General features: G+C 37.9%; 2 protein-coding genes across 4 annotated transcripts in view; both read left to right on the top strand.

The window, feature by feature from the left end:
• Positions 1-18,645, top strand: part of ITGAV (integrin subunit alpha V) — a 93,951-nt gene extending 75,306 nt beyond the window's left edge. For 2 of the 3 annotated variants that reach the window (XM_060152487.1, XM_060152486.1), the window contains exons 23-30: positions 194-274; positions 784-889; positions 1,511-1,669; positions 2,635-2,748; positions 6,569-6,682; positions 6,784-6,891; positions 7,505-7,627; positions 7,885-11,683. In XM_060152487.1, coding sequence (XP_060008470.1) covers positions 194-274; positions 784-889; positions 1,511-1,669; positions 2,635-2,748; positions 6,569-6,682; positions 6,784-6,891; positions 7,505-7,627; positions 7,885-7,980 — 901 coding nt within the window. In that variant the 3' untranslated portion in view covers positions 7,981-11,683. Of the gene's footprint in view, positions 1-193; positions 275-783; positions 890-1,510; positions 1,670-2,634; positions 2,749-6,568; positions 6,683-6,783; positions 6,892-7,504; positions 7,628-7,884; positions 11,684-18,548 lie in introns of those variants that run through there. The other variant, XM_060152484.1, reaches the window with a different exon arrangement.
• A 2,630-nt stretch (positions 18,646-21,275) lies between these two features.
• The window catches only part of FAM171B (family with sequence similarity 171 member B), a 66,205-nt gene continuing 59,869 nt past the window's right edge, over positions 21,276-27,611 (top strand). Inside the window, exon 1 of the mRNA XM_060152488.1 lies at positions 21,276-21,495. Coding sequence (XP_060008471.1) covers positions 21,276-21,495 — 220 coding nt within the window. The remainder of the gene's footprint in view (positions 21,496-27,611) is intronic.

Here is a 27,611-nt window from a genome sequence, read left to right as displayed (position 1 = left end):
ACAAAACTAAAAGTTAACTAAAAATCATCTTCTTGGAATTAAATGCTAATGAAAGTAATTATTTTGATTTGTAGTTTGTCATTTCTTTACTGCTTTTAATTTGTTTACTTTTAGTTTCACTGCATTTGCCTCTGTATGCTATTGATGACGATTATGCTCTAGTCAGTCCTAAATATATTTTTTTCTTTTTCAGCTCCAATCTTTTTGACAAAGTAAGCCCGGTTGTATCTTACAAAGTTGACCTTGCTGTTTTAGCTGCTGTTGAGATAAGAGGGTCAGTATGATTACCCAGTTGAGTATCTCATTCTCATGATTTAAACTACTTTAAAAGTAGTTACTTCCTAAAAGTAAGTCCTAGGGCCCCTAGCTTCTTTTGGATAGTAGACACTCCATGTTTCGGTGTCGTTTTACTAGAACTGTAGCTTCTGTAGAAAGAAGAAGGTCCTGGGTGTATTCCAAAGCCCCAAATATTTATTTGATAATCCTTTGGAAATAAACCAGACATGGCAAAAGTGGCACAAAATAAATTTATTGAACTTTTATGCAAAAGTTCACCTGTTATCAATTCACCTGTTACATTACATTCAATAAAGAGTAGTTTGTATGTCCATCTGTGCATGTACACATACAAGTATAGTTTCTGTTTTTGTTTTGTCTGTTAAATGTATGGGTTTTTTTTTTAATTAATTCTGATTTTATTCATTTGGACACTAGGTACTTTTGAAAATGAACTGACCATATCATTTTGATATTCATGGTAGGTTTTCTTTGGTCATTGTTTAGAGTCTCAAGTCCTGATCATATCTTTCTTCCGATTCCAAATTGGGAGCACAAGGAGAACCCTGAGACTGAAGAAGACGTTGGGCCAGTTGTTCAGCACATCTACGAGGTTTGCAGCTGTTGGATTTAACTGATACCTGGTAGACAGCCAACAAAGAGAGGAATAGATAGGCTCTTTTTAAAAAACAAGTCTATTTAACTTTTACGTAAACTCTGCATAGTTTAAGTATGTACCAGAGATTTCTTTGAATTTTTTCCCTATTCTTAAGTTCATTTTTATTAGACAAGTAGCTTCCAGTAGTAAAAGAAAGCTGTTTATACAAATTGTTGTTTGAAACCAATTAGTAAAAAAAAATAATAAAAATTAACTTAAAAGTAATATTTTATTATTATTATTTTAATAATAAAATAAAACCAGTTAGTTCTACTTGAGTAAAAAGAATAGGTCACTGAGTAAAATTTTGGTTCTGTAGGAAGAAAATTTTCTATGCCACTTATCAGTAACTTTTTCCTCTTTTGTTTATATATTCATCCTGATTTATACTGCCCTACACAGAGGCAGATGTTGAGTTTGATTCTTTTGCATAATAATGATTATGTTGTAATATTAGAGTAACTATGGAAACTGTTATTCAAATCCTGTTGCTTAATGATTCCTAAAGTTGCTGTAGGGGAAGGATTATAGAATAGATTTTTGCCCTAAGTATTTACATTTCCTTCTCCTCATTAGCTGAGAAATAACGGTCCGAGTTCATTCAGCAAGGCAATGCTAAATCTTCAGTGGCCTTACAAATATAACAATAACACTTTGTTGTACATCCTTCAATATGATATTGATGGGCCAATGAACTGCACTTCAGATATGGAGATCAACCCTTTGAGAATTAAGGTAATGTACTTAATAGCAGCTATTTATTATGATGATATTTTATTGCTTTTCTTTCTAAATCTATAAAAGAAATGCATGAAATAAACAATTGTTTTAATAATAAATCTATTCTGCGAAAATATTTTAGCTCATAACCAGTATACTATGAATTAAATTGTTTATTTGTGTAATGAGTAAGGATGAATTTTGTGAAGTCCTAGTAAACCATTTATTTATGTAGTGTTTAGTGAGCCTCCGGAGATACTCTTTGTTTTTTTTTTTTTTTGGCCGTGTCTCGCAGCTTGCGGGTTCTTCGTTCCCTGACCAGGGATTGAACCCACGCTCTCGGCAGTGAAAGCGCGGAGTCCTAACCACTGGACCGCCAGGGAATTCCCATCCGGAGTTATTCTTAAGTGACCCAATTTGACTTTGGTTTTATTGCAGAGTGGTTTATCCACATGTAATATGTGTCAAGGGTGTTTGGATGTTGAAATTTTTGTCTTTGGGATAAGATATAACATTTTACTCTTGGCTCTTTTGACTTGACCTAGAAAAATGTCATTTTATGGAATTCTATTTGGATATAGTCTTCTCCATCCTAGCACATATGTTTGGATAAGAAGCTATTCACAGGTCAGAGTAAGGAAAGTTAAGAAAACAAAGCAAAAAATGTATACTCATGATTGACATACATCACAGATGTACACTGTGAAATTTCAAGCTGTTTCTAAGTATTTTACAGTTTCCCCTCTAGCTATGCAAGGGGAGAAAATGATGGCTAGGTAGAGGTAATTTTTTTCCCGCATATTAAGGACTCTAATCTTTATTTCCTTTGCTTAGTTTTAGCAGTATATTAAGTGGTGAATTTTCTGTCATACCAAATTTTTAGTCACTATATTTTAATCATGTATAACAGTTTATGCCAAAATGTCAGTGCCAAATATTTTCCATTGTTATTTACCACCAGTTTATTTATGTAACCCTAGATCTCAAATTCGCAAACAACTGAAAAGAATGACACAATTGGTGGGCAAGGTGACCGGAACCATCTCATCACTAAGCGGGATCTCACACTCAGTGAAGGAGATGTGCACACTTTGGTAAGTGGCATTTCAACAACAAGCACTTTAAATATTTTAAAATATGTGATTATAGAACTGATGCTAAAGAACATTTCAAAAGTAACAACAGCTGTGCTGGAAAGAACTCCGTATATTTTTATACCATTCACTTCTCTTACTTTCCTTGTTCCTAATTGAATTAATGCCACATTTTCTTCAAATGATCTGTCTTTGTGTAGATTACTAATAAAAATATTTTATGTTCTAACTTATTTCTCTGACTGCACTCCTTTAACTGACCTCTTTCTCAGTCTCACCCTAATCTTTGAAACTTATGTTCAATATTGCAGAAAAAAACAGAAGGGCTCAACAGAAATATAAGAATAATTAGCATTATGATCAACTTTTGTTGAGTCAGCCTATCTAATGACTATAATGTTATAAAGAGGTTTGTCACTTAAGTTTTTAAAATTTAACAGATCTGCAAACCATCAACTAACAGAGAACCTGGTATAGTGTTTATGTTCATTAGTGATCACCAGTTACTTTCACATCTCCATATGCCATGGTTCTTCTTAGTTCTCATTCAGTTCAACTGCACAGTGACTTTTTGGCACAATTAATCACTTCCTCTTTTGTGAAACACTCCTCTCTCACTTCTTGGGCACTACTCTCTTGGTTGTCCACCTACCACAACTGGCTACTTTGTCTCAATCTCCATTTCCAGACCTTTAAGCTCTAGAGAGTATTCCAGGGCTCAGATCTCAGAGTTCTTGTCTGCTCCACCTACAGTCATTCATTAGATCTGTGCAGTCCAGTGTTGTAGACACCAGCTACATTTCAAGTGTTCAATAGCCACATGTGGCCAGTGGCTACCACTTCGGGAAGCACAGGTATCTCCACACTGATGATTTCTGTCATTGTAGAAAGTTCTATCTGACAGTGCCATATGAGATGATCTTAATCATTCGTATGGCTGGTAAGTACCATTTCTATGTAGATGACTTTGATTAATATTTCCAACCCGATCCTCTGCATTGAACTCCAGACTCCATTATCCTCTGGAACTCCTCTTAAATATTTAATAGGAATCTTAAACTTAATTCTAAGAACGTATCCTTGAGTTTTCTCAACTCTGATCTTTCTATGGTGTTCCTCATTTTAGTAAATATCAACTCTGTTCTCTGTCCCAAACTTTGGCATGGGGCTTGACTCTCCTCTTTCTCTCAAACTTCATAATCCTACATATCAGCAAATTCTATCATTATCTACTTTCAAAATAGCCAGAATGTGGCCCCTTCTTGCCATCTCTACCACTGCCACGACCTAACCTAGACCACCTTCCTCTCTCACTTGAACTATTGCCAAACCTCCAGTTGGACTCCATATTCCTGCCCCTGTCACCACGACAGTCTATTTGCCACATAGAAGCCATAATGATCCTTTTAAAAGTAGGTCAGGTCATGTCACTCCAGTGTCTTCCTGTCTAACTCAGAGAGAAAACCAGAGACTGCAAAGCCTGGGGTTTTTTTTTGTAGTCATCCTCATCGGAGTGAAGTAGCATCTCATTGTAGTTTTATTTGGATTTCCCTAATGACTAATGATGCTGAGCACCTTGCCATTGGTATATCTTCTTTCGAAAAATCTCTATTCAAACCTTTTGCCCATATTTAAATTGGGTCGTTTGCCTTTTGTTGTTGAGTCATGAGGAGTTCTTTATATATTCTGGATACTACCCTTATCAGAGCTGTTACTGTACATATTTTCTTTCATTCTGTAAGTTGTCTTTTTTACTTTCTTGATAGTATTTGTTGATGGAAAAAAGGTTTTAAATTTAAAGAAGTCCAAATTTCTTTTCTCAAGTCTATCTCTCCTTGTGTTGCTTATATTTTTACTGTCATATTTTAAAAACCATTGCCTAACCCAAAGTCCTGGAGATTTACACACAAGTTTTCTGTTTTTCTAAGTTGTTGTTGTTTTTTTTCCTAAAAAAATATTTATTTATTTATTTGGCTAGGCCGGGTCTTAGTTGTGCACGCGGGATCTTCGTTGCTGCGTGCGGGATCTTCATTGCTGCATGCAGGATCTTTTAGTTGTGCCATGTGGGATCTTTAGTTGTGGCATGCAGGATCTTTAGTTATGGCATGCGGGCTCTAGTTCCCTGACCAGAGATCAAACCCCAGGCCCCCTGTGTTGGGAGCATGGAGTCTTAACTACTGGACCACCAGGGAAGTCCCTGGTTTTCTAAGTTTTATACTTTTAGCTCTTACTTTTATATCTCTGATCCATATAGAGTTAATTTTTGTATATGGTGTGAAGTAGAGGCCCAGATTCATTCTTTTGCATGTGGTTTTCTAGTTCTCCCTGCATCATTTGTTGGAAAGACCTGTCTCTTCCCTTTAAATGGTCTTGGCTCCCTTGTTGAAAATGAATTGACTGTGAATGTATGAGTTTGTTTCTGGACTCTCAATTCTATTCCATTGATCTATACATGCATCCTAATTTTTTTGATTGTTGTCCTTCTGCAGTAAGTTTTGAAATTGGGGAGTGTGAGCCCTGCAGTGTTTTCATCTTTTTTCAAAATTGTTTTGGCTAGTTGGGGTTCCTGGCAATTCCATATGAATTTTAGGATTAGCTTGTCCATTTCTACAAAAATGGTAGTTGGAATTTTTTTTTTTTGGAATTTTGATAGCAATTTTATTGGATCTGTCTATCATTTTGGTAATATTGCCATCTTAATATTAAGTCTTTCAGTCCTTGAACATGAGCTGTCTTCTGTTTATTTAGGTCTTCTTTCATTTCTTTCAAAAATATTTTGTAGTTTTCAGTGCACAAGTCGTGCACTTCCTTAGTTACATATTTTATTCTTGTTAAATGCTATTTAAAATAGAATTGTTTTTTTAAATTCATTTTCATATTTTTCATTGCTAATGTATAGAAAACCAATTCATATTTGTATACTGATCTTGTATTCTGTACCTTTTCTATACTTGTTTATTAGCTTTACTAGTTTTATTGTGGATTCTTTAAAGTTTTCTGTAAGTAAGATTCTATCATCTTTGAATAGAGATAGCTTTACTTCTTTCTTTCCAATCTGGATACCGTTTATTTAATTTTTTTCTTGCTTCATTGCACTGGCTAGAACCTTCTGAACAATGTAGAATAGAAGTGTCATGAGTGGGCACTGTTGTCCAGTTCCTGATCTTAGGGGAAAAGCATCCATTCTTTCACCAGTAAGTATGATGTTAGCTGTGGGCTTTTCATAGATGCCCTTTACCAGGTCAAGGGAGTTCACTTCTATTCCTATTCATCAACTGGAGGTGTCACTTACTGGATAACACTGTTGTGAGGTATATGCATATGACATGTCTAATGCAGTTTGACCAGCACGTAGAAGGTGGTGAATATTTATTACTTTTGACTGTCTGCCTTCAGGTTACTGATAAAAACACTCATGCCACTTGATTTCTACAGGTCTGATGTGGAATAGCTATTAAAGATTCACTCTGTTTCTTTTTCTTTTCCACAGGCCTATTGTGATCTGATTTTCATGTCTTACTAAAATCACCATGCTCTGGGTTTGCCTAAAGAATGTTGAGTTCTAGCTATAACAATAAATATTTTAATATTATAGCACTTATCCTTCCATAACAAATCACATTAAAACCAACCCCTTCATAACAAGAAGCATTCATAGATTCAACTGTTAGCCTACTCATTTTAAATGTTACTGCTGTTAAGGCAAAAGAATCTAGATCATCTCTTTAGCCTTCACATAAAACAAGTCAATTGTCTGCTTTTCATATGTTGAAGAGATGATAGAATGATCTTTTCTTTTAAGTAAGTAATTTTTTGGCAGGGTTGTGGAATTGCTGAATGCTTGAAGATTGTCTGCCAGGTGGGGCGACTAGACAGAGGAAAGAGTGCAATCCTGTATGTAAAGTCTCTGCTGTGGACTGAGACCTTTATGAATGTAAGTGGGCAGATGCAGCATTCAGCGAACTTATCCATTTTTTCAAAGAAATAAAAAAGGCCTGACATATAGAAAATCATTTTATTGTTATTCCCATATAGAAGGAAAACCAGAATCATTCATATTCTCTGAAGTCGTCTGCTTCATTTAATGTTATAGAGTTTCCGTATAAGAACCTTCTAATTGAGGACATCTTCAACTCCACATTGGTAAGTCATTGATTTGGGGAAATGGAATAAATGCACTCAGTTCAATACCATAGATATTTTTATTTTAAATAATGGCAGTTAATTATTTTGATAATTTAAAGTAACTTGCGTTATTTGAATGGATTATAACCTAGTATAAACTAGTTTAATATTACTATTTTCCTCCCCCCCATCCCAGAATTATTAAAGGTAGACCTTTTACTTTAGCATCTTGTCCTATGTAAGATACTTAGCATCACTAAATTTCATGAGGGAAAATTTTGGGAATTTCTCCCCACAGAGTTAGAAAGTTGGAAATTAACTGCAGTTAAGTGAGGGCATTTTATAAATCTTTAATTTGAGGATTAAAATGGGACCAACACATCGTAAACTGGGTTGGATTATTTAAAAATCATTTCAGAGTCAGTCAGAGGTTAACCTGTTGAGAGTTTCGTGTGTGTGTGTGTGTGTGTGTGTGTATGCTATTGATACCAAATGTGTAATCATAAATTATCATGTACTAGAAAAGAAAATAATGTGAGTAACATTGACATAAAATATAGTAGACATTCAGATATTTGTTGAATGATTCAGTGAACTATTTTCAAAACTCAAGAACTTTTTCCCCCAACAGGTTACCACTAATGTCACCTGGGGCATTCAGCCAGCACCCATGCCTGTACCTGTGTGGGTGATCATTTTAGCAGTTCTAGCAGGATTGTTGTTACTGGCTGTTTTGGTATTTGTAATGTACAGGGTAAGTGATGGACGTAGGAAGAGAGGGAGGGAGGGGAAGCAGAAGAAAAGGAGAAGGAAGGGAGCAAAAGAAGGGAGGGAAAGAAGAAAGGGACCTTTAATGATGATGCATGATGAGCAGTCCTTATCATTTGAAGGAAGAAAAATTCAACTAAGTGCCATTTAAATTTTCTTGGTCATAATATGGTCACTCAGAATACTTTCAGTATTCTTCAGTGATGTGCAGTAATGTGAGGTGTTTTTTTTTTCAACTGGCAGATGGGCTTCTTTAAACGTGTCCGGCCACCTCAAGAAGAACAAGAAAGGGAACAGCTTCAACCTCATGAAAATGGTGAAGGAAACTCAGAAACTTAACTGTGATTTTTAAGTTGTGCTACATCCTGTCCCATTAGAAGTACCAACTTCAATATAGATTTTAAAATTTCCTTCATGAGGAATAAAGTTCCAAGACTCTACTGCTGATGGTACCCATTGGTATTAACCACAAAGTGAAAGCAATATTTGTCAACCTTTTTCATTATAATTAAGTTCAGACATACATTTAATACACATCCACTGACTTGTATTTTTAGGTATTTAAATAATAACATTTTAAGGATAGATCTTCTTCAATGTACATAAGACAGGTAGTGCCTGAGTTACCACTTTATCTAAAATAGTACCTCCTACAATTATTGTTTCTGATTTTGTATGTTGGATTTTGTTTGTTGTTGTTTTTGTTGTTTTAAAGCAATCCAAATTTGGACCTTAGGATCCACATCTTTTGTAGAGATACCTACTGTTAATACACATTACACTACAGTTGAGTTTTCAAGCTAACTTTATAACTGCATAAACTTGGATTTTAATATTACCTATATGGTAGAACTTTTAAAAAAGGAAAATGCATGATCCCATCAAAACTCTTTCCTGTAATAGCAAAGGTACAGTTTTTTGTTTTAATCTGAAAATTGAATACATGCTATTAAATTTTTATTTATATTTTTATCCACAGTCCATTTGATTACATTTTATTTTGTATAAGTTTAAGTTCTATTTCAAATCCTTTAAGTCAACTTATACTAAAAATTAGTTTTATAATCAAAAATGCCCCTTTTGTGTAGTCATTTAATTTCTGCTAAACATCATGATGCTTGAAGCCATATGGAGTTGGAAATCATTTCCCAAGTACATTTATTCCATTGCATTAGTCTGGCTATATACAATACAGTACAAAAAAAAGAAAAAGGAGCATTTAAATTAAAAGACTATGTTTGTAGTTCTTTGACAGAGTTGCTTATTAATAGTTTGTTCTTAGATTAAAGCAAGAGTTTTTAGTTGGGATTAATTTATTTTCCTCCTATTTATGTATTTTTCCTTCCATTTCCAAAACTGTTACTGAGAATGTGTCAAGATCAATGAGGAATCTTTACAACTTAGAGGAGCCTGCACTCAACCTCCCAACCCTGCAAGAAATGCTTGGAATTGAAATTCTTAAAGTAGCTCACTGGTTTACTTCTAGCAATAGTGTAGTACTGCTCAGATGGATATTACCTCAGTTGAAGCCAGGTGTAACATGTAAAACCAGTCTCAGCTATCAAAATGACTTCTTAGAGGTTATTTTATAAGCAATTCAAGTTATTGGAAACCTTTTTAAACTTTTTTAGGTTTATTAATATAAATTACTTTTCTAGGATTTTTAAATAAAAGCTGCACAGGTGGCAAGTTGTAGTTTTATAAGTCCGTAGGGTGATGAATCTTCTAGAGGAATATGTGAATTATTCACAGTTCCTCCAGGCCTGGGGATGACTATTAGTTATACCTATTTTTGTGCAATTACATCATGTTGTACATTAGAAATTGAGAGTTTGATAGCTTTTTAACTACTGTCTTCATTAGGCAATGATAAATATTTCACTTAAATAACTGAATATTTTTCTATGTTTTAAAAATAATTGAAATTTATCTTGCCATGTCTTGTGTTATAACTCCCTAACAAGTGCCTATGCTAGAATATATTCATAAAACAGAGGCATATGTAGATGAGTTATACAAGTTAGAACGTTGACAAGACCCTATATTTAGCTTTAGTGATTTTTAAAATTAATAGGTGTTGTAATATAGATTTTATTAGTCTCAAAAGATCTTAGTCATATGCAGTAAGTATTTTTATTACCAATAAATTTAAAGTTTTTTAAGAAAAAAATATTTTTATCCTAGGGCCTGCCACCAGACAGTCACTGAATTGGTCTAGAACAATGTTCACCTTACCTGTTTTCCCACCTAATAGCAGTCATTCCTGAAACTGTCTTTTGGATAGAAAGTCACTCTTTTAAAAAAATGTTACTGTTTGATTTTGCACAGTCTATTGCTTTTATGGCCTCTTATCTCAAGGTATAATCTTCTACCAGAGATTGAAGGAGGAGCCAAAATAGCTCAGTTGGGAGAGCCTGAGACTGGAGGAGATTGAAGGGTGTTGTCGTGGAAATTAACATGATGCTTTAAATTGCTCTTATGGAATGTAGTTTAAAGCAATAGTATTTTCTTTAAGAAAAATGAAGATTTATATCTGTACAAAAATATGGTAGGAGTATAATTTAAAAACCTAGTCCTTGAGGAAAATATTTGGGAAATGTTGAGTTTCTTTTTACCCTAAAGTAGCATGTGAATGTTTTAGATAAAATGTCAAAAAATAATCACTGCTGTGTTTGTGATTTATTGAGAATTGAAAGCCATTTTGAGTGTAAAATTCTTATAATCTGATTCAGTTTAAGAAAATACACATGGTTGGGGTTGAGAATATTTAAAACATTTGATATTGGTAAGAAATATTGATGCTGTTGTTGATTCCTTAAATAGGCATTTATTTCAGACTTGATATTTTGAGAAATATTTGTGTGAGGGAGGCGCTTTCCTTTTCTTCCCTTTACCTTTTTCTTGTAATTGGTGATTATTGTAATTCTGATTAAGTTCTTAATACTGAATTGTAAAACAATCAAAATATTAGTGCCACAGTTCTACCTGTTATGAAACTACTTAGTCATAGTCAATTCTCACTGATACTTTATATAAAGAGAAAATTCAAGTATTAGAGACTATACTGGCTTCCTTAAGAGGATGTGAAAGATTTTTCATAGTGAATCATGACCCTAAGAGAGATGTATGTGGCAAAAGTATAGTATATAATAAATAGATCCGCTGGTTTTTTATAAGGCAAACAACTGTAAGTTGATTGATGTTCCTGTGTTACAGAATGTAGTGTTGAGCTTGGCAAAGAATAAGTCATTCGTGGAATACTTGTGTATGACTGTTGCTTATCTCAGTGTCACTGTGTTAGTGCTCTTGGATAGCTTGTATATGTGATAGTTTGATTAATAAGAAAAAAATATAAAATTTGAAAATTGAATATAGGATCCAAAATGGTGAATGAAATGACTTAATACTCAGTGTTTTGGAGAGTATTTCTTTTAACCTGTTGGTAGGCTAGTTTGAACGATGAACCTATGGACATGTAGCATGCATATATGCTTGTATTTCATTGTAATTTCTGATATATAATGAATTTCTTGGGAGAGGTACTGAATCTTTGATTTTTCTTGTCATTCTTCTCAAGTGCAATATAACAATGTAACCAAACCTAGATATTTCAAAGTCATTATTAACTTAGTAAACCTAATCTAAACGGAGATTTATTAGTATTTTTGTTAGCAAGAAGGAATGATTCTGAGATGGATATACGAATGAAGTTATTTACCCCTAAAAGGTCCATTTTACACTTTATTTCAGGCTGGACATGAACTATTCCCCACTAGTTTTGAAACACTTTGCAATATCTTAAAGTAACTTGGAAGCTGTGTATATCAATTAATTTCCTACCTAAGTAACAGAGAAAGTAATTTTCTTTATTTAGCTCTCTTGTGATCACCCACATTGGGTGAGACATAAAATGAGTGTCTTCTAAAATTTGTCATTTGCTAACTTGATTTGAGTTAGTGAAAACTGGTACAGTGTTCTGCTTATTAGTCTCCAGTGTGTAACTTGTGTCTGTTCAATAAACTTGAGCATATGGTGCCACTTATGTGCAAGGACTTTGTATTTTCCTTCTATTATGTTGTTTTGTTTTTTAATCACATGAGCTAGCAGTAGTGCACTAAAAGGATGACCTCAAAGAGGTAACATACCTCTTTAAAAGTCCACATTCTTAAGAGTGTTGGTTATTTGAAAAAAGGTGTCACAAACAGAGCAAAAGGAAACTAATGTTAAAATACACCAATTACAAATCATAGTATCACAGACATTTAAAATTTTAAAGGGGCTTCCAATTTCAATAATGGCAAAGTAGCTTGTATCAGATAACAATGAATGAAATGAGGAATAAGAAGCAAAAAAGAAACTTTTAAAGACACTGCAGATATTAAAAGTAGGCAGAAACTGGAGGGAATTGGTCTCAAGGAAGGGAACCACACTTTTCCCTGAGTTTACTCTCTGTTGTGTGGATGGAATGCAAGCAGAAAAGTGCCCCCTCATTTCCTAGAATGATGGGACTGCCATCATGGCTAGAAATTGAGGGATGGGGGGAGGGAGAAGCCACATTGTGGGAAAGGGGAACATTTTCCCCTCAAAGCCTTGGCTGACCCTGACTCTGCTCTAGTGAGGCCCCAAAAGGAAAACAGCAGATGGAAGTTTGAAAGAACTGAGCAGTTATTCCAGCTACTGTCCAATGCAGGAGAAACAAGCGACTGTAGTTCAAGTCTTACCCAGTGACAGAGCCTTGGAAACACCCCCTGTCTTTCCATTGAAACCCCAGAGGATCTATTCCTTGGGAATAAATACTACATCCCAAGATTGATTGATTCACCCTAGGATAAAGGGTAAAACCAGTGTCCCACCCTAACAAAGCATGAAACCAAGCTTCCACAAGTTTAAGGTGACCCACCTGAAATTTAATTGTCTGCTCGTAAAGGCAGTTACTTTCAGAGGAAGGTAACACAACCAAAAGACTGCAGTGTATCATTCATAAGGTCATGTGTGTGTGTAAATGGGAAGAAAGGAAAATGTGATGCTTGGCTTTGAGAAGAAATAGTCAATAGAAACAGACCCACAAACAATTTAGCAGGTATGACTTTAAATAACTATGATAAATATGTTAAAGAGTCTATAGGAACACATGAACATTATGGATGAAAAGACAGGCATTTCAAGAGAGGTTTGGAAACTAACAAAAGAGACTCAAGTGGAAATCTTTAGACTGAAAAAATATATCTGAAGTCAGAAATTCATTGGAGGGGGATTACAAGTAGATTGGGTAGGACAGAAGAAAGGATCAATGAACTTAGAGATAGATCAATAGGACTTATCCAAACTGAAGCACAGATGGCAAAAAAAACCCAAAAAACAAACAAAAAAACAGCCTCAGTGATCTGTGGGACAAATCTAGGTGCAAAAGGAGTCTTAGGAGAGAGAAAAATGGGACAGACAAAATATTCGAAGGCAAAAAGTTTCCAAATTTCATCAGAAAGAGCAACCTGCAATTCTGGAAGCTCAACAAACCCTAAACAGGACAATTGCAGATAACACCATCTATGCAGGTCATGGTCAGATTGTTAAAAAGCACACGTCAGAAGGAGTTTACCTCACTCCCTTCGTACTATTAACCATGCCCAGAGGGTTCATTGCTTGTCTAAAGAAGTTACTGGCAGGATTGGGACTAAAGCTTGCATATTCAAACGCCTAGTACGTTATGCATTCTGCTGTGCAACACTGCCTGAACTACTAGTCACAGTTTATAAAATAGATTTGTTATTATCTAGGGGATAGGTTGGGATGCCTGAATATCAATTGATATTTTTCCGATTACAGTTGACTCTTGAGCAACAGGATTTGAACTGCATGGTTCCACCTATACATGGATATTTTCAATAGTAAATACTGTTGTACTGCCTGATCCTTGGTTGGTTGAATCCCCAAATGTGGAACTTTGGATATGGAGGAACCACAGATACAGAGCACTGACTATAAATTATACTTGATTTTCACAGACAGTCGTAGCTCCTTACCCCTGTGTTCAAGGGTCAACCGGAATATTTTTACTCATTTTCTAAACTGTCCTGAATTGCCTAGAGAGTTATATAGTTAGGTTCGCTTTTACACTCAGGTTCACTTTCCTTGTCAACCTCACTTCCTGAAGCATAGCAAATACATAAATTGGTGTTGTTTTAATAGAAGGAGGACTTAGATTTTGAACTTCACACAGTAACTTACCTGCATGTTATTAACCTAATTTTTTTTCAAAGTAATTCTCAAAGTTCTTCTACATCATTTCTCAGATATTAGAGTGTTGAAATGGAATCTTTAGGGATTACTTTTTAGTCAATCTTGTAGTCAGAATATTAATTACTTGTTACAAAGTTATTCACAAAAAAGCACTAAGTAATGTACAAATGTAGCAGTATTTAATTTGGAGAATTATGCTCTCCACTTGAGTAATAGAAGTGATTCTTGATTTTGGATAGGGTCATGGTAAGTTTACCATAGAAAGCAAGAAAGTTCTGGTGGCTTATAAATTTTCTCATCTTTCAACACTGCAGTTCAAGTTCTTTTTTGAGATTGTAAGTGACATAAACCCCTTTAAAATTCAGAAATATCATCACCTGATTGGCAGACAAGTGAATGATTTTGAATTTTTCAGTACACCTTAGTGAGGAAATAAAAGGGAAGAGTTTATTAAAGAATAAGCAAATTTCCTACTTCTTAGTAATGCCAGTTTTGACTTTCTGACGAACCTTTACTACTAAACCAGAGCGAAGCACTTCACTATCATGTGGTACTAAATTACTAGCAAAAATTGAACCTGAAGTTTCTTTTCTCAATCACTACACAGGTAGGTATTCAGTGATTACCAAGTAATAGAGATGACAGAACAGAAACTAATTTTACCATATGCCCACTGAACAGTCCTAGCCTCTCAAGGGAACCCTAAAATAGTGGCAGTATAGGAGTGATTTAATAACAGAGCTGAGAATCTGGTTTACACACTGTACGGAAATAGTTCCCTCTTCTCACCTCTAATTCTCCAAATCCAGTTCTTAACTTTATCTACTCCATATCCTTTCCTAGATCCACGCAGGCTTGGTCATTGCATGAGGCTGGTGACCTCATGCCTTGGATAGTGAATTAGTTTTAAATTATTGCAGTCTCTTTGCCATGATAGGTAACATATTCACAGAATCCGGCATTAGATCATGAACATCTTTTGGAGGGCATTATTATGTCTACCACGGTCCATGGTCTGGCCCTCAAAGGTTCACATCAATCTCACAAGCAAAATACATTCAACCCATTCCTAAAGTCCCCCAAAGTCAAACCACTGCAACATCAACTCAAAGTCCAAAATGACTTCTTAATCTCAGCAGCTCAAATGTCCCAAATCTCATCATCTAAATTATGGGCAAGGCTTGGGTATGAACCATCCAGGGGTACAATTTGTCTCTGTATGTGAACATGTGAAACTAAAGAAACAAGTTTTCTGCTCCCAACATATCACAGTAAGACAAGCATATGATAACAATTATAGACATTCTGGTTTAAAAAAGGGAAGAAATAGAAGGAAAATAATAGAAGTCACTGGTCCCAAGCAATTCCAAAATCCAGCTGAGCAATCTATATTTGGTTTCAAAGTCTATGAATTTCTGTGGTTTCAAACTATGTGGTTCTCAAACTCTGTGGCTCATGGCTTCACCTTATGAGTCATCGTTTCTCCCCTCATGAAATGTAGCAAATGTTTACAGCTGAGTATTGTTATCATTTTCTTCCTACTGATAAGACTGTGTGGGTTCAGTATGCCTTTTCATTTTGTACACTATCCCTTTAGACTAAGCTGGCAGTGTTTCTGCTGATATAAAATTCACAGGAACCTTACGGATCGCCTGTGTATGTCAAGGATATTTCACCCCATTAGACTAGAGGCTACTCCACAGAGATTTCCTAAATAATCTCATCTCTATTTTTGGCTTCTGTTGGGTTGTGTGAGGAGAATCTATGAGTCACACACTTAATCTCTTCAAAGAAAAATTTCTGAGATATTAACAAATGTTTGTACAGTCTCTGTGTTCTTTCTAGAGCAAACTCTCTAAATATATAAATCTCTTAATTTTAGCATCTTCTGCAATCTGGATATGTTGAAAATTTCCCAAATCATAAAGTCCTGGCTTCCTGGGTTCTCTTTTTTAAAGATTCATATCTATTTAATGAATTTAGATAGTTAAGGTCAAGACACACAAGAGTGGGGTCAGAGGGCTTGGCACATAGGCCCTCAACAGTCTTGTCCCTGAAACAATCCAATCTTTTGAAAATCTAGATCTGGTCTTGAAGTAAACTCTGGCTTGAGCCTTTTAATCTAGTTTGAGCTGGCTCCATCACTTCCCACTACACATTGGGCCATCCTAGCCATAGTGCCTAATGAACTTTTCTACCGAGCCACCATATTTGGAGCAAACTTGTTGGGGGTGAGGGTGGAAAGTACCTGAAATGCCATGGATAAAATTGCACAGCAGGTAATCCATGCATGCTGACCCCAGAGAGTCTTAATGATTTACATGCCTGTACCTGAGAAGGACCTCTAAACCCAGAGTTTAGTGACTATTTGAACCATATGACCCACTTTGGTTAATAATCCCAAACTGTCCCTATCTGTATGGATAACCCTACCCGGATAAATCGTTCTTAGTCAAAGAAATACAAATTTGAACTTTGTTCAACCCTCTTTAACAGTTAGTCCTTTGGTTTTCAAACTCAAATTAAATGGCTCACTATCAAATGAAGGCAGCAGTGTTGGAGGAAGAGTCATAATTTAAGGAAACAGTCAGTTACTAAACCTTGCAAATCATATTTCCAAAAAGGTAAACGTTCTTACCCCTTACATACATATATATCTGTTTAATATGTTATTAAATCTAACTCACTCTGTTCCTCTAGGAACAATGGTTCAGTATTTGCTAATTGAGTGTTTGCAGTGACTATATAAAATATAACAAGAAAAATAAGAATTGATTACATATAAAATTGTATATACATTATAAAAATATACAAATGAAACAGAACAATACTGCATAACATTAATAAAAGAAGTAATGGCTGACATTTACTGAACAGTTCCTATAGCAAGAAGCTCTAAGTATTTATATGTTATCTTATTTTGTTATCTCCTTTAGACTCTGTTATTTCTCCCACTATACAGTTGAGAAAACTGAGGCCGAGAATCTTCTGTAAATCACATAGCTGTGAGGGGTGGATACCAGAGCCGTCTGACTCCGGGCTCTTCTCCATTAACTAACAGTTCTGCCGCTTTAAAATCGATTTGTTGATTTAATCAACCAAGTAATCAGACAACCACTGTTGGGCATTGTGGCAGGAGCTGGAGATACAGCTGTGAACGTGATGGCCCTGACCCTTGTGGAGCCTACACTGGTGAGGATACAGGCAAGAAAATATCCACTTTAAGTAACAGAGTCCTAAGGGGAAATACAAGGGTCATGAAAGTTCATAGCAAAGGCTCCTAATCAAAGCCAAGGGTGTCAGGGAAAGTACCCTAGAGGAAGTAATACCTAAGCTAACCTTGAGGCTCTGTGGGAGCCTGTCAGTTAGAGATGAGGGAGTAGAGTTCCAGGCGAGGAAATCAGTATGTGCAACCTAAATAAGTCTAGTTCAAGGGAATAAAAGAAATCCTTCCTTTCCCTTCCCTTCCCTCCCCCCACCAACCACCATCTCTGTGTTTATGTAGGAAATATTAAAAGGTGAGCCTGCATAGTCAGAGGATATATTGTGAAGGGCTTTGTAAATCTCTTGGGGATTTTGGACGAGCAATGAGGAGGTACCAGTAGATCTTAAGCAGGGAAGAATTATTATATACATATGGTATTACAATCTGCTTTCCGATGGCTCTTGCAGTATATTTATAAAAATGAAGACATTCTAACATTAATGATTACATTGTATTAAGCATGAACAGTATCATGGATTAGGAACCTGAAAATAACTTCCTAGATCAACCGGCATCTTCCATTCCTTTGTAAAACACACTGGCTGACATGTAAAGTACATGAAATTAGCAGGATACCCTTTCCTGAACATCTACTTGGTTTTGCCCCCACCAGTTGGTCTGTGTCTGTGCCGAAAGTCAGTTATGTTTGTTTACACAGTTGTTTTTGGCAGTTCTATGTGTTATAAGGTATGGATGAAATATCAATTTAAATGAAGTATATTTTTCTATGAAAACTAAGTTTAATACTAAGTGGGTGAGAAAATGGTAAAATTGGGGAAAAATTGAAAATAGAAGGATTTGGCATTCAAATTGTTTGTCAAGAGTTTTTAAGAACTCCTTCCACTTAATCGAAAACTGCAATTAATAATAGGGATGCATTGTAATTGTGGTTTACTACTTCAAACCCTAGGATGTGGTTAGATTTAAAACAAATTATTGGCCCTACGTCAAAAGATTGGTAAATGAATATATATTTGCCTATTTTAAGATAAAATAAGCAGCATAAAATATATTTAAAATATATTGATTTTTTTTGTCTCTTGACCTGTTTTGATTCACCAACTACTAGCCCTGATTGCATCCAATAATATGGCTTTTGTATATTGCACAGAAATTAAGCATAAACTATATGAGTAATGGAGCAGTTAAAAACCATCTAAAACCCATCTTGATTAGCAAAGCTTATTTCTTTAAACAGTCTGTAGTACTGAAGGATTTCACGTCTACCCTCCACTGAGGGCTGTGAAATCAGCAACTTTGCCTCTGGAAGGTCAGCTTCTAATATATTAAAGATGACTTGGCCACCGTAAGGCAGGATGACAGGAATCCTGGCAGCATTCCTTTCCTTCTGATCTGCCAGTCAGGATTCTGGAGGCATTTCCATTTTCTCCTTTCTTCTCTCCAGGAGCAGAGGTAAATTGGAGGAAAATGCAACAAAAACAGCTTGATGAAACTAATGAAGACTCTCTGCATTCAGCCTCCCCCCCCCCATAATTCCTGCTCACACAGGTGAGGCAAAGCCATGATGGAATAGTGGTGTTTTGTGTGAGGGACCTCACTTTGGCATCTCTCTTCAAAAAATTATGTAGCCCATATTATGTAGTTTATTTTCATCTAAAAATCACTAAAAAACAATGCAAGCTCATGGCGAAAGTTTCAAACAGTGCTGAAAGGTAAAGTCACTTCTTATTTGTGTAGCCTTGGGCAAGACAGTTGCCTCTCTGATCTTCAGTGTTTCCATTTGCTAAACAGAATAATGAGAGCTAATTTGTAGGACTGCTTTGAGGATATGAGATAATGTATGTAAAATGCCTATTATTATTATTAGTTATAGTTATAACTATATAACTATAGTTATAACTATATAGTTATGGTTATATAGGCACTAGTTTCACATCCTTGACCAAAGAATAACTTTCCACTAGTGAGAAATTTGTTCTTTTCCAGCATGTTGGAAACATTGGGACGAACACACAAAAGAGTGGTGAGTGTGGAAAGGGACTGTCCAATCAGCCAAATCATCTGAATCAACTATGATGGTAAAGGATGTGATGTCACAGATCACATTTTACATATATTATGAGATGTCCCACAGACATTCCAAATACAAAGAGACTACAACTGAACAAGCCATGGCTTATCACTTATTCTGTAGTCAGTAGTACCAGCTAATCTTGATAATGTCATAAGCAGTCACCCAAGATCTCAATCTGGCAATTTAAGTGTCATACTAGACATGCCCATCTTTCTCCTTTTCTCTTCCTCACCCAAACAATCAACCATTTTTGCTGATTCTAGCCCTACATACTGAATCTCCCACTCCTTTTTTCTCCTTTCTGGTCTCACAAGCCTTTGGTATCTCCTCACTGGCTTTTGCAGACACCACTAAACTGGCCTCCTCTCCGCCAATCTATCCCTCTTCCTCTTCCATACCGATAGCAAAGTGAAAACACAGACTGGTAGCAAGTCCCTTCCCTGATTAATTTCTTTCACTATTTCATAATCACTTGCAATGTAAATTTCAGTTTCCTTGTATAGCATCCAAGGTTATTACAGGAGTTAATGTATATAAAGTGCTTGAACAGTGCCTGGGCACAGTAAGTACTATAGAAGTGTTTGCCGTTATTTATTTTTTTTTAAATTTTATTTATTTTTGGCTGCGTTGGGTCTTCGTTGCCATGCACGGGCTTTCTCTAGTTGCAGAGAGTGGGGGCTACTCTTCGTTGCGGTGCGCGGGCTTCTCATTGGGTGGCTTCTCTTGTTGCGGAGCACCGGCTCCAGGTGTGCAGGCTTTAGTAGTTGTGGCCTGCTGGCTCAGTAGTTGTGGCACACGGGCTTATTTGCTCCGCGGCATATGGGATCTTCCTGGACCAGGGCCCGAGCCCGTGTCCCCTGCATTGGCAGGGAGATTCTTAACCACTGCGGCACCAGGAAAGTCCCTGCTATTATTTTTTTAATGATCTGATCTCCACTCTCCTTTTCAATCTAAAACACTGTCACTCTGTCACAATCATTGCTGACAATTTTCCAAGCACACTGTGCTGTTACACACCTCTAGGTGCGTGTGCACGGGCATACACACACACACACACAGCTACACTTTTTAGATGACCTGGTTACACCCACCTATGTGTGGAACTCTTATTCTTCTTTAAACCCCACCTTTCCTAGTGTTTCATAGCCCCCATCCATATACCACATTGTTAATTTCTTCCAATTCAGTGCAATCTCTGCATGCTGTAGTGTTTCTCCAGTGGCAGGCACCACCCTGGATTATAATTTGTTTATATGTTCCTCTGTCCTAACAGGTAATGAGCTCCTAGAACGCAGGGATTGTATGTTGCTTATTCCAAGCACCTGACTAAATACTGGCACGTGGTAAGCACCTAGCAGGCATTTAGAAAAATATTTTTTGAGCAAATGAAAAGTATAGACTATAATTAGACAAAACGTAATTAAGAATATTTTACGATATAGAAAGAAATTCCAATTTGGGCAGAAAGAGGAATTTAATCAAAATCTGGAGAGCCGCAGTTTAATTTCTAGCTAACCAGTGATGGCTGTGATGCCCCAAAGCCCACATGGTTAAGAGATCCTGGCTTTTTGATCCGCTGGTGCTGCGTTAAGTGTTGTGGGAGCGTAATCAATACACCACCTTCTCTTCTACTTTGCGGTCAGGTGGAGGGAATTTTATTCCACTTTCTGCAAAATTTCCCGGTGTCTCGGTAGGGGCTAGAGGATCTGAAGGTCTCCAGCCCCCAGAAAGGCTCTCCTTTTTCGTTTACCCTAGGAAGCCACCACCAGCACTGCGCCCCAGCACCCCGCCGAGCGCGCGCGTCCGGAGCAGCTGAGCCCGGGGTGAGAGCGTAGACGCGGCGCCGGGCGTGGGGCTCGCCCCACCCCGCCCCGCGCGTCACGTGCGCGAGGATGCTAACTTCCCCCTCCTCCTCCTCCCCCGGCGTCTCCGCCGCCGCCACAGCCTCCTCCTTCTGGTGAGGGTGTGCGAAGCAGACCGAGCAAGGGGGACCGAGCGGGCGGGCGCTGCCAGAGCCCGCAGCCCTGGCGCCCGCCGCCGCCGCCGCCGCCCGGACCTCCGCCGCAATATGCCGCCGCGGCCCTCTGGCTCTCGGCCATGGCGAGGCTCAGCCGGCGCGTCCCTTGCACCCTGCTCCTCGGCCTGGCCGCGGTGCTGCTGAAGGCGAGGCTGGTCCCTGCGGCCGCCAGAGCTGAGCTGAGCCGCTCCGACCTCAGCCTCATCCAGCAGCAGCAGCAGCAGCAGCAACGGCAGCGGGAGGAAGCTGAGGAGGAGAGGCCAGAGGTGCCCGGGGCATCCTCTACCGTCACTGCTCCCGGTAGGTCCCGGCAGCCCGGCCCTGCCTTTCCTCCTCTGGTCTTGCTGGCCTCCTCGCCGCTTCCCTAGCCAGATGGTTTCCCATCGCCTGCCTCTACACCCCCCACCCCCCCAAACGCCTGCCTGCGTGACCCGGATTCGGGCTCTGCTTTGGTTTTGGGACTCTGCCCTTTGGGTGGTGAGCTTTCTGGGAAGCGCAGAGCACTGCAGTGAGGTGGGGAGGGGTCGGGAGGGATGGGAGTGAGTGACTGCCTGGATTGATTTTTTCTTCTCCCTCCCTTCCTGAATTTTTCCGTCCGCCCTAGGAATGATTGCACACACACACACACACACACACACACACACACACACACACACACACACACACACACACACACACACACACACACACACACACACACTTCTCAAATCCTTTTAGCCTTCTGTTCTTTATCCTTTTCTCTCCTAGAGACTGAAAAATCTTGCAGTAGACACCCACACACCCCTTTTCACCATCTCGCTCTGCCTATATATTTAAATTTAGCTCTGGAGAAAAGAAATCTTAATTTATTTTATTATTTATTTCTGTCTCTTCTTATCCCGGGAATGGTTGAAGGCAGTTTGCAAGAATGCCTTCAGTATAATAAGATGAAACAAACCAAAAAAGAAATAGGAGCTTGTGGCTGAAGGAAAGGGAAAAGGAGAGGGGGCTGGATGAGGTGAAGTCTGTAGCGGATGTTAGTACAGCAAAGCCTGCCCCCAGAGAGGGGAATCTCCTTACTTGTTAGTAGAAGGTAATGAGGCAGATTCTCCACACTATTCAGCTGAGGGTGAGGAAAGCCCTTTTGGTATACGTGGCTGTAACAGTCCCTCAGTTCCTGCCTGGTTCCCCTCCATTAAAGCTACACCGGTAAGCAAAAAGCTGGATTATCCATATTAATAGCTTCTCCCTACCCCCCAACCCCAGTCCCCTTCCCTACTGTAGAAGCTGCCTGCTCTTTGGAAAGAAAAAAAGCCATCAGTTTTTTTGGGCAAGTGGGCTTAGGTTTCTGCAAAACCAAAGTGAATTATAACATTGTTTTCGCTTTAAAATCCTGCCTAGTAACGTTATACGAGATGCCGAAAATGAGATTTTAAAGAGTAGGGTTCGGTATCTTATTTTGTACTGTTTGCTCATCATCAAAGAGCAATACTCAGGTACACCAGCTGCGATTCCTGACACAGCCAGAATGATTTAATTTATCAGAGTGCTCTGAGCATAGGATGAAATCACCAAAGTGTGCCGGAAAGCATGTGTTTCTGACACCCTCTCAAACCATTTAATAACACTTGAGCGTGGCTGAAACTCCTGAAAGATGTGCTGTGTGTGGTGGTTTTCCTACCTGGCTTTTTATAACTGAAAGCGCTAACCACAGGGTACGGCGAGGCAGCGATTAGATATGCTGTTGGGTAAACTTAAGGAAATGAAAGATAGGAGAGTGATCGAGAGCCTGTCTTCATTATGGGAGTGATTTCATAAATGATGAAACAGAAGTCAGAGTGGTGATGGATTTTATGATTTGCAGTATATTTTTATTTCGATTTATCGTCTTTCAGGAATATTAGTTAAATGGGTTTTGGCTACTACCATATAGATAGGTTGTGATGAAGGTTACGAATAACGGAAATAATATGAGAAACATCTGTATCCAGCGTACGTGTGAAAATATTTGTTTTCTGATATTTGTGATGTAATATTTTTGAAAAGGGTTATTTTGGGGGAAACTAGCAGTTTTTGTCTTATTTACCTATTAGATTAATGGAGATAAAGGAACCATTAGCCAACAGATCAAACTACAGCCTGAAAAGTAACATGACTCTTGCATTTCCCTCAAAAACTCTAACCCTCCAAGCCAGTGGCAAACAAGAGAGCAATTCAATTGACTGCTGTTTTAGTTAGAGTATTTGGGTTGTATAATGAAACATAACCTATAAACAAATGAACTTAAAATGTTCCTCTGAGCACATTGTGATCTCTAGGTTGAACTGGTCTTCCTGCTTCAACCTTTGCTCCTCTGTCTGTTCTCCTCACACAGTTAGTGAACTTTTTTTTTTTTTTTTTGCTTGGTACGCGGGCCTCTCACTGTTGTGGCCTCTCCCGTTGCCGAGCACAGGCTCCGGACGCGCAGGCTCAGCGGCCATGGCTCACAGGCCCCGCGGCTTCGCGGCATGTGGGATCTTCCCGGACCGGGGCACGAACCCGTGTCCCCTGCATCGGCAGGCTGACTCTCAACCACTGTGCCACCAGGGAAGCCCTAGTGATTTTTTTTTTTCCTAGTGATCTTTTTAAAATATTAAATAGGATCATTTCTGCTCACAGCCCTCCAATAGCTTCCCATCTCCCTCACACTAGATGCCCAGAGCCTGAAAATGGCCCACAAAGGCTGAGATCCTCCGCGGCCCTCTCACTACCGTCTCCCTCAGTTCTGACACTAATTCAGCGCTGGGGCCACACTGGCTCTTTGTTTCTTCAGTTTGCAAGTGGGCTGTGGTGTGGGGCCTTTGCACTTGTCATTTTCTCTGCCTGGAATTCTGGACCTTCGATTCTTCAGGTTTGCTCCAATCACGCTAACAGAAGCCTTTCCTGACAGCTGTATTAAATAGCCATCTGCATGCTCTTTCCTACTGATTCTCCTCCATGGCACTTACTATCCTCAGCCTTCTTGTAAGCCTGTCTCCCCTTACTAGAATGTAAACTCTGAGGGCATGAACTTTGCTTTGTTCGTTATTACATTGAATTATTACATATATTTCTAGCACCTAGAAGAGCACTTGCTACTCATAGGAACACATATTTTTGAATGAATGAATGAATGAACAAAAATGCTGGCATCAAGGATCTCCTTTACGAGTATTTGTTATTTCACATCTTGTGAAATTCTTCATTGGAATTTAGCAGGGTCATATAAACATAAAGAAATGTTAGGTAGAAATATTTTAAGTGGAGGTTATAAAGTATATATATTTTGGACTTTTAATTTTAGCTAATTTCAGTGTTTATCTTATGTTCACTACAGAGAACTGCTAGATACAATACTTAAGTCCACTTTTTAGGTTCTGTCAAGAAGATTCTTTACCCAGGTGCACTTATAATCCTCTTATGGGTATTAACATACCTTTAAATAGCTCTAGGAGGGTATTAACATACCTTTAAATAGCTCTGACTGAGCTTTAATTCATTCTTTGCCTCTGTGTGGTGCTTCTGATTCTTTGGACATGTTTTGTGAAAAGCTATAGGACTTTTCTCAGGCAATATTTAGAAAACTAATAAGACTTGTTTAGTGACTGATACATGATTGAGCCTCATAAGTCCATAGTAGAGAAACTGACTGCTGACTCTGGTTACTCTGGATTTTATTATTTTGAAAATTTATGTCTCTTCATATTGCTGAGAAATAAGAAAGTGAGGTTAAAAGAAGTTGAATATGAGATTTTAAAAAATCAGGATGTAAAAAAAGTAAATTTTCATTTTCTCACTAACTTCTAAAACACCATCCTCAGAGAGTAATGAGAATAAAGACTAAGGTTGAGATCTGTTTTCTCCGGTGTCTGCAGCAGCTCTGATTTCTCCATCTGCACCAGTATTTGTTAGAAATAAATATTCGAGGGATGAGGGAAGAATTAATTTGGGGGTTGGTGGTAGCGGAGACAACCATATCATATTCAGTCTGATGGCCCATTAGATGGGAGGCATGCTGGGGATGGGGGCAAGGGGAGCTGGAGAAAATAACAAGCTCCATTTCAAATTCTCCATGCGAAGCACAGACACTGGGGATCTCCGTGGATTTTTATAAAAGTCTTCTGAATACAGAGAAAGCCTCTTGAGGGATATATTTTCACAGTATAAACATTTTTGATTGTACGTTTCACTGATCTATATTTTTAAACCTTTTACTTTGGAAAACGTCAACTATATAGAAAGTAAACAGGATAGTATTAAAAACAGTCCATACCCATTACCCAGCTTTAACAATGATCAAATTCTGCTGTGACTATTTCACTCACACCTCCATCCATTTCCATTATGTGGGATTTTTGGGGGGAGCGGGGAGGTAAAATGTACATACATTAAAATGTACATACCTAAACTGTACTCCTTTTTTTTTTAACAATAAACTATAGTTTATTGGGTGGGGAAAGTGGTGTTTGATTTACAGAGTTGCCACATTATGTATATATATTTTTAAATATTAAAAATATATATATCTTTTTTTTTTTTTTTTTTGCGGTACGTGGGCCTCTCACTGTTGTGGCCTCTCCCGTTGCCGTCCGGATGCGCAGGCTCAGCGGCCATGGCTCACGGGCCCAGCCGTTCCGCAGCATGTGGGATCTTCCCGGACCGGGGCACGAACCTACGTCCCCTGCATCGGCAGGCGGATTCTCAACCACTGCGCCACCAGGGAAGCCCGAAATATATATCTTTTAATTGATGTTAAAATTTTATTATCACTCTATGTTTGCCTTACAAAAATATTCAAAAGTAATTTTCAAGTGAGCTTATGATTATATACATTTTGTAAGTATTGGTTTAAAAATATCAAAAGTCATAAAATGAAAAAAAGCTGTAAAAGCTACTTAATGGATGTCCATACTTCAGATTCTGGTATTAACATAAACTGTATTCTCTTGACAAATGGATATACCTTTGTAACCATTACCATATCAAGATATAGAACATTTATATCACCTTAGAAAGTTCCCTCATGCCCCCAGGCAATCTTTGCTCCTGACCCATTGACAACTGTTCTGATTGTTTTCATCACTGATTAATTTTGTGTTTTCTAGACCTTCATAAAATAGAACCATATAGCATGTACTTTTTTGTGTCTAGCTTCTTCAGCTCAGTCTAATTTCCATAGGTTTCATCCATGTTGTTTTATGGATGTTCAGTAGTTTATTCCTTTTTACTGCTGAGCAGTATTCCATTGTATCAATTACTGCAGTTTGGTTTATCACTTCTGATGGATATTTGGGTTATTTCCAGTTTTAGCTATTGTAAATGAAACTGCTACATTCTTGTACTTTTTTTTTTTTAAGTTATTTATTTATTGGCTGCGTTGAGTCTTCGTTGCGGTGTGCGGGCTTCTCATTGTGGTGGCTTCTCCTGTTGCAGAGCACAGGCTCTAGGCATGCGGGCTTCAGTAGTTGTAGCTTGTGGGCTCTAGAGCGCAGGCTCAGTAGTTGTGGCGCATGGGCTTAGCTGCTCCACTACATGTGGGATCTTCCAGGACCGGGGCACGAACCCGTGTCCCCTGCATCGGCAGGCGGACTCTCAACCACTGCGCCACCAGGGAAGTCCCTACATTCTTGTACTTTTAAAGTTAAAGATTTTTTTCATATTCTATGTAGCTGGGACCTACTTAACAATGTTAATTTAAAAATACTGAAATTCAGTATAGAGTATTACTGTATACTTTTTATTAAATTCAAATAACTTGATTTAAACTTTGATTTAAGCAAACCTGATTGAAAATCTCCTATCCATGAAAGCATTTGTTTAGTTTTTTTCCGTTCAAGGAATTTGAAAATCAATAGAGTGGGACTAGACATTGGCTGTTTTATCTAAAGTACTCATGCTTTGAAGGCCGTATTCCCAGATGGGGTAATTATGATTTCTTTCCAGGATTTTAATAACCAAAGGGAGCTATTTCTTGGTGTTGATTACAGGTGGAAAAACACATGCCATTGTGTTGAATTTCAGTCCAGTTTGTTTTAGTGGTGGTTTTTCAGTGTTCTTAATGTGCCTGAACAGAAACAACCAAATATTTTTCTGAAACAGAACTCTTCCCCCAAGTATATAAATATTGAACTTAATTCTCTTTCAGCATTCTGACTAGGTACTAGCTGCAGTATTGTTGTCATTCATTGACCTGGCTTAGTGTAATGTGTCTTAATTTCCTTTCCTCCAAGTTGCCTTAGCTAGGAAATGGACATAATATTTTCCATCTGCTATTGATAAAAAGTACGCTTTGGAATAGTTACCTGGAAAATTCTGAAACTATGAAAGCTATGCATTGTAGTGAAATACATCATAGGCTTAAGAAAACAGCTTCTGTTTGTTTTGAAGATTCTGTTTGGAGATGTCTCTTTAATTGCCCT

This window comes from Lagenorhynchus albirostris, chromosome 6 (assembly GCF_949774975.1).
Source record: "Lagenorhynchus albirostris chromosome 6, mLagAlb1.1, whole genome shotgun sequence".
NCBI classification, from domain to species: Eukaryota; Metazoa; Chordata; class Mammalia; order Artiodactyla; family Delphinidae; genus Lagenorhynchus; species Lagenorhynchus albirostris.
Note: the sequence above shows the minus strand (reverse complement) of the source record. Positions and strands in the feature narration are given on the sequence as shown.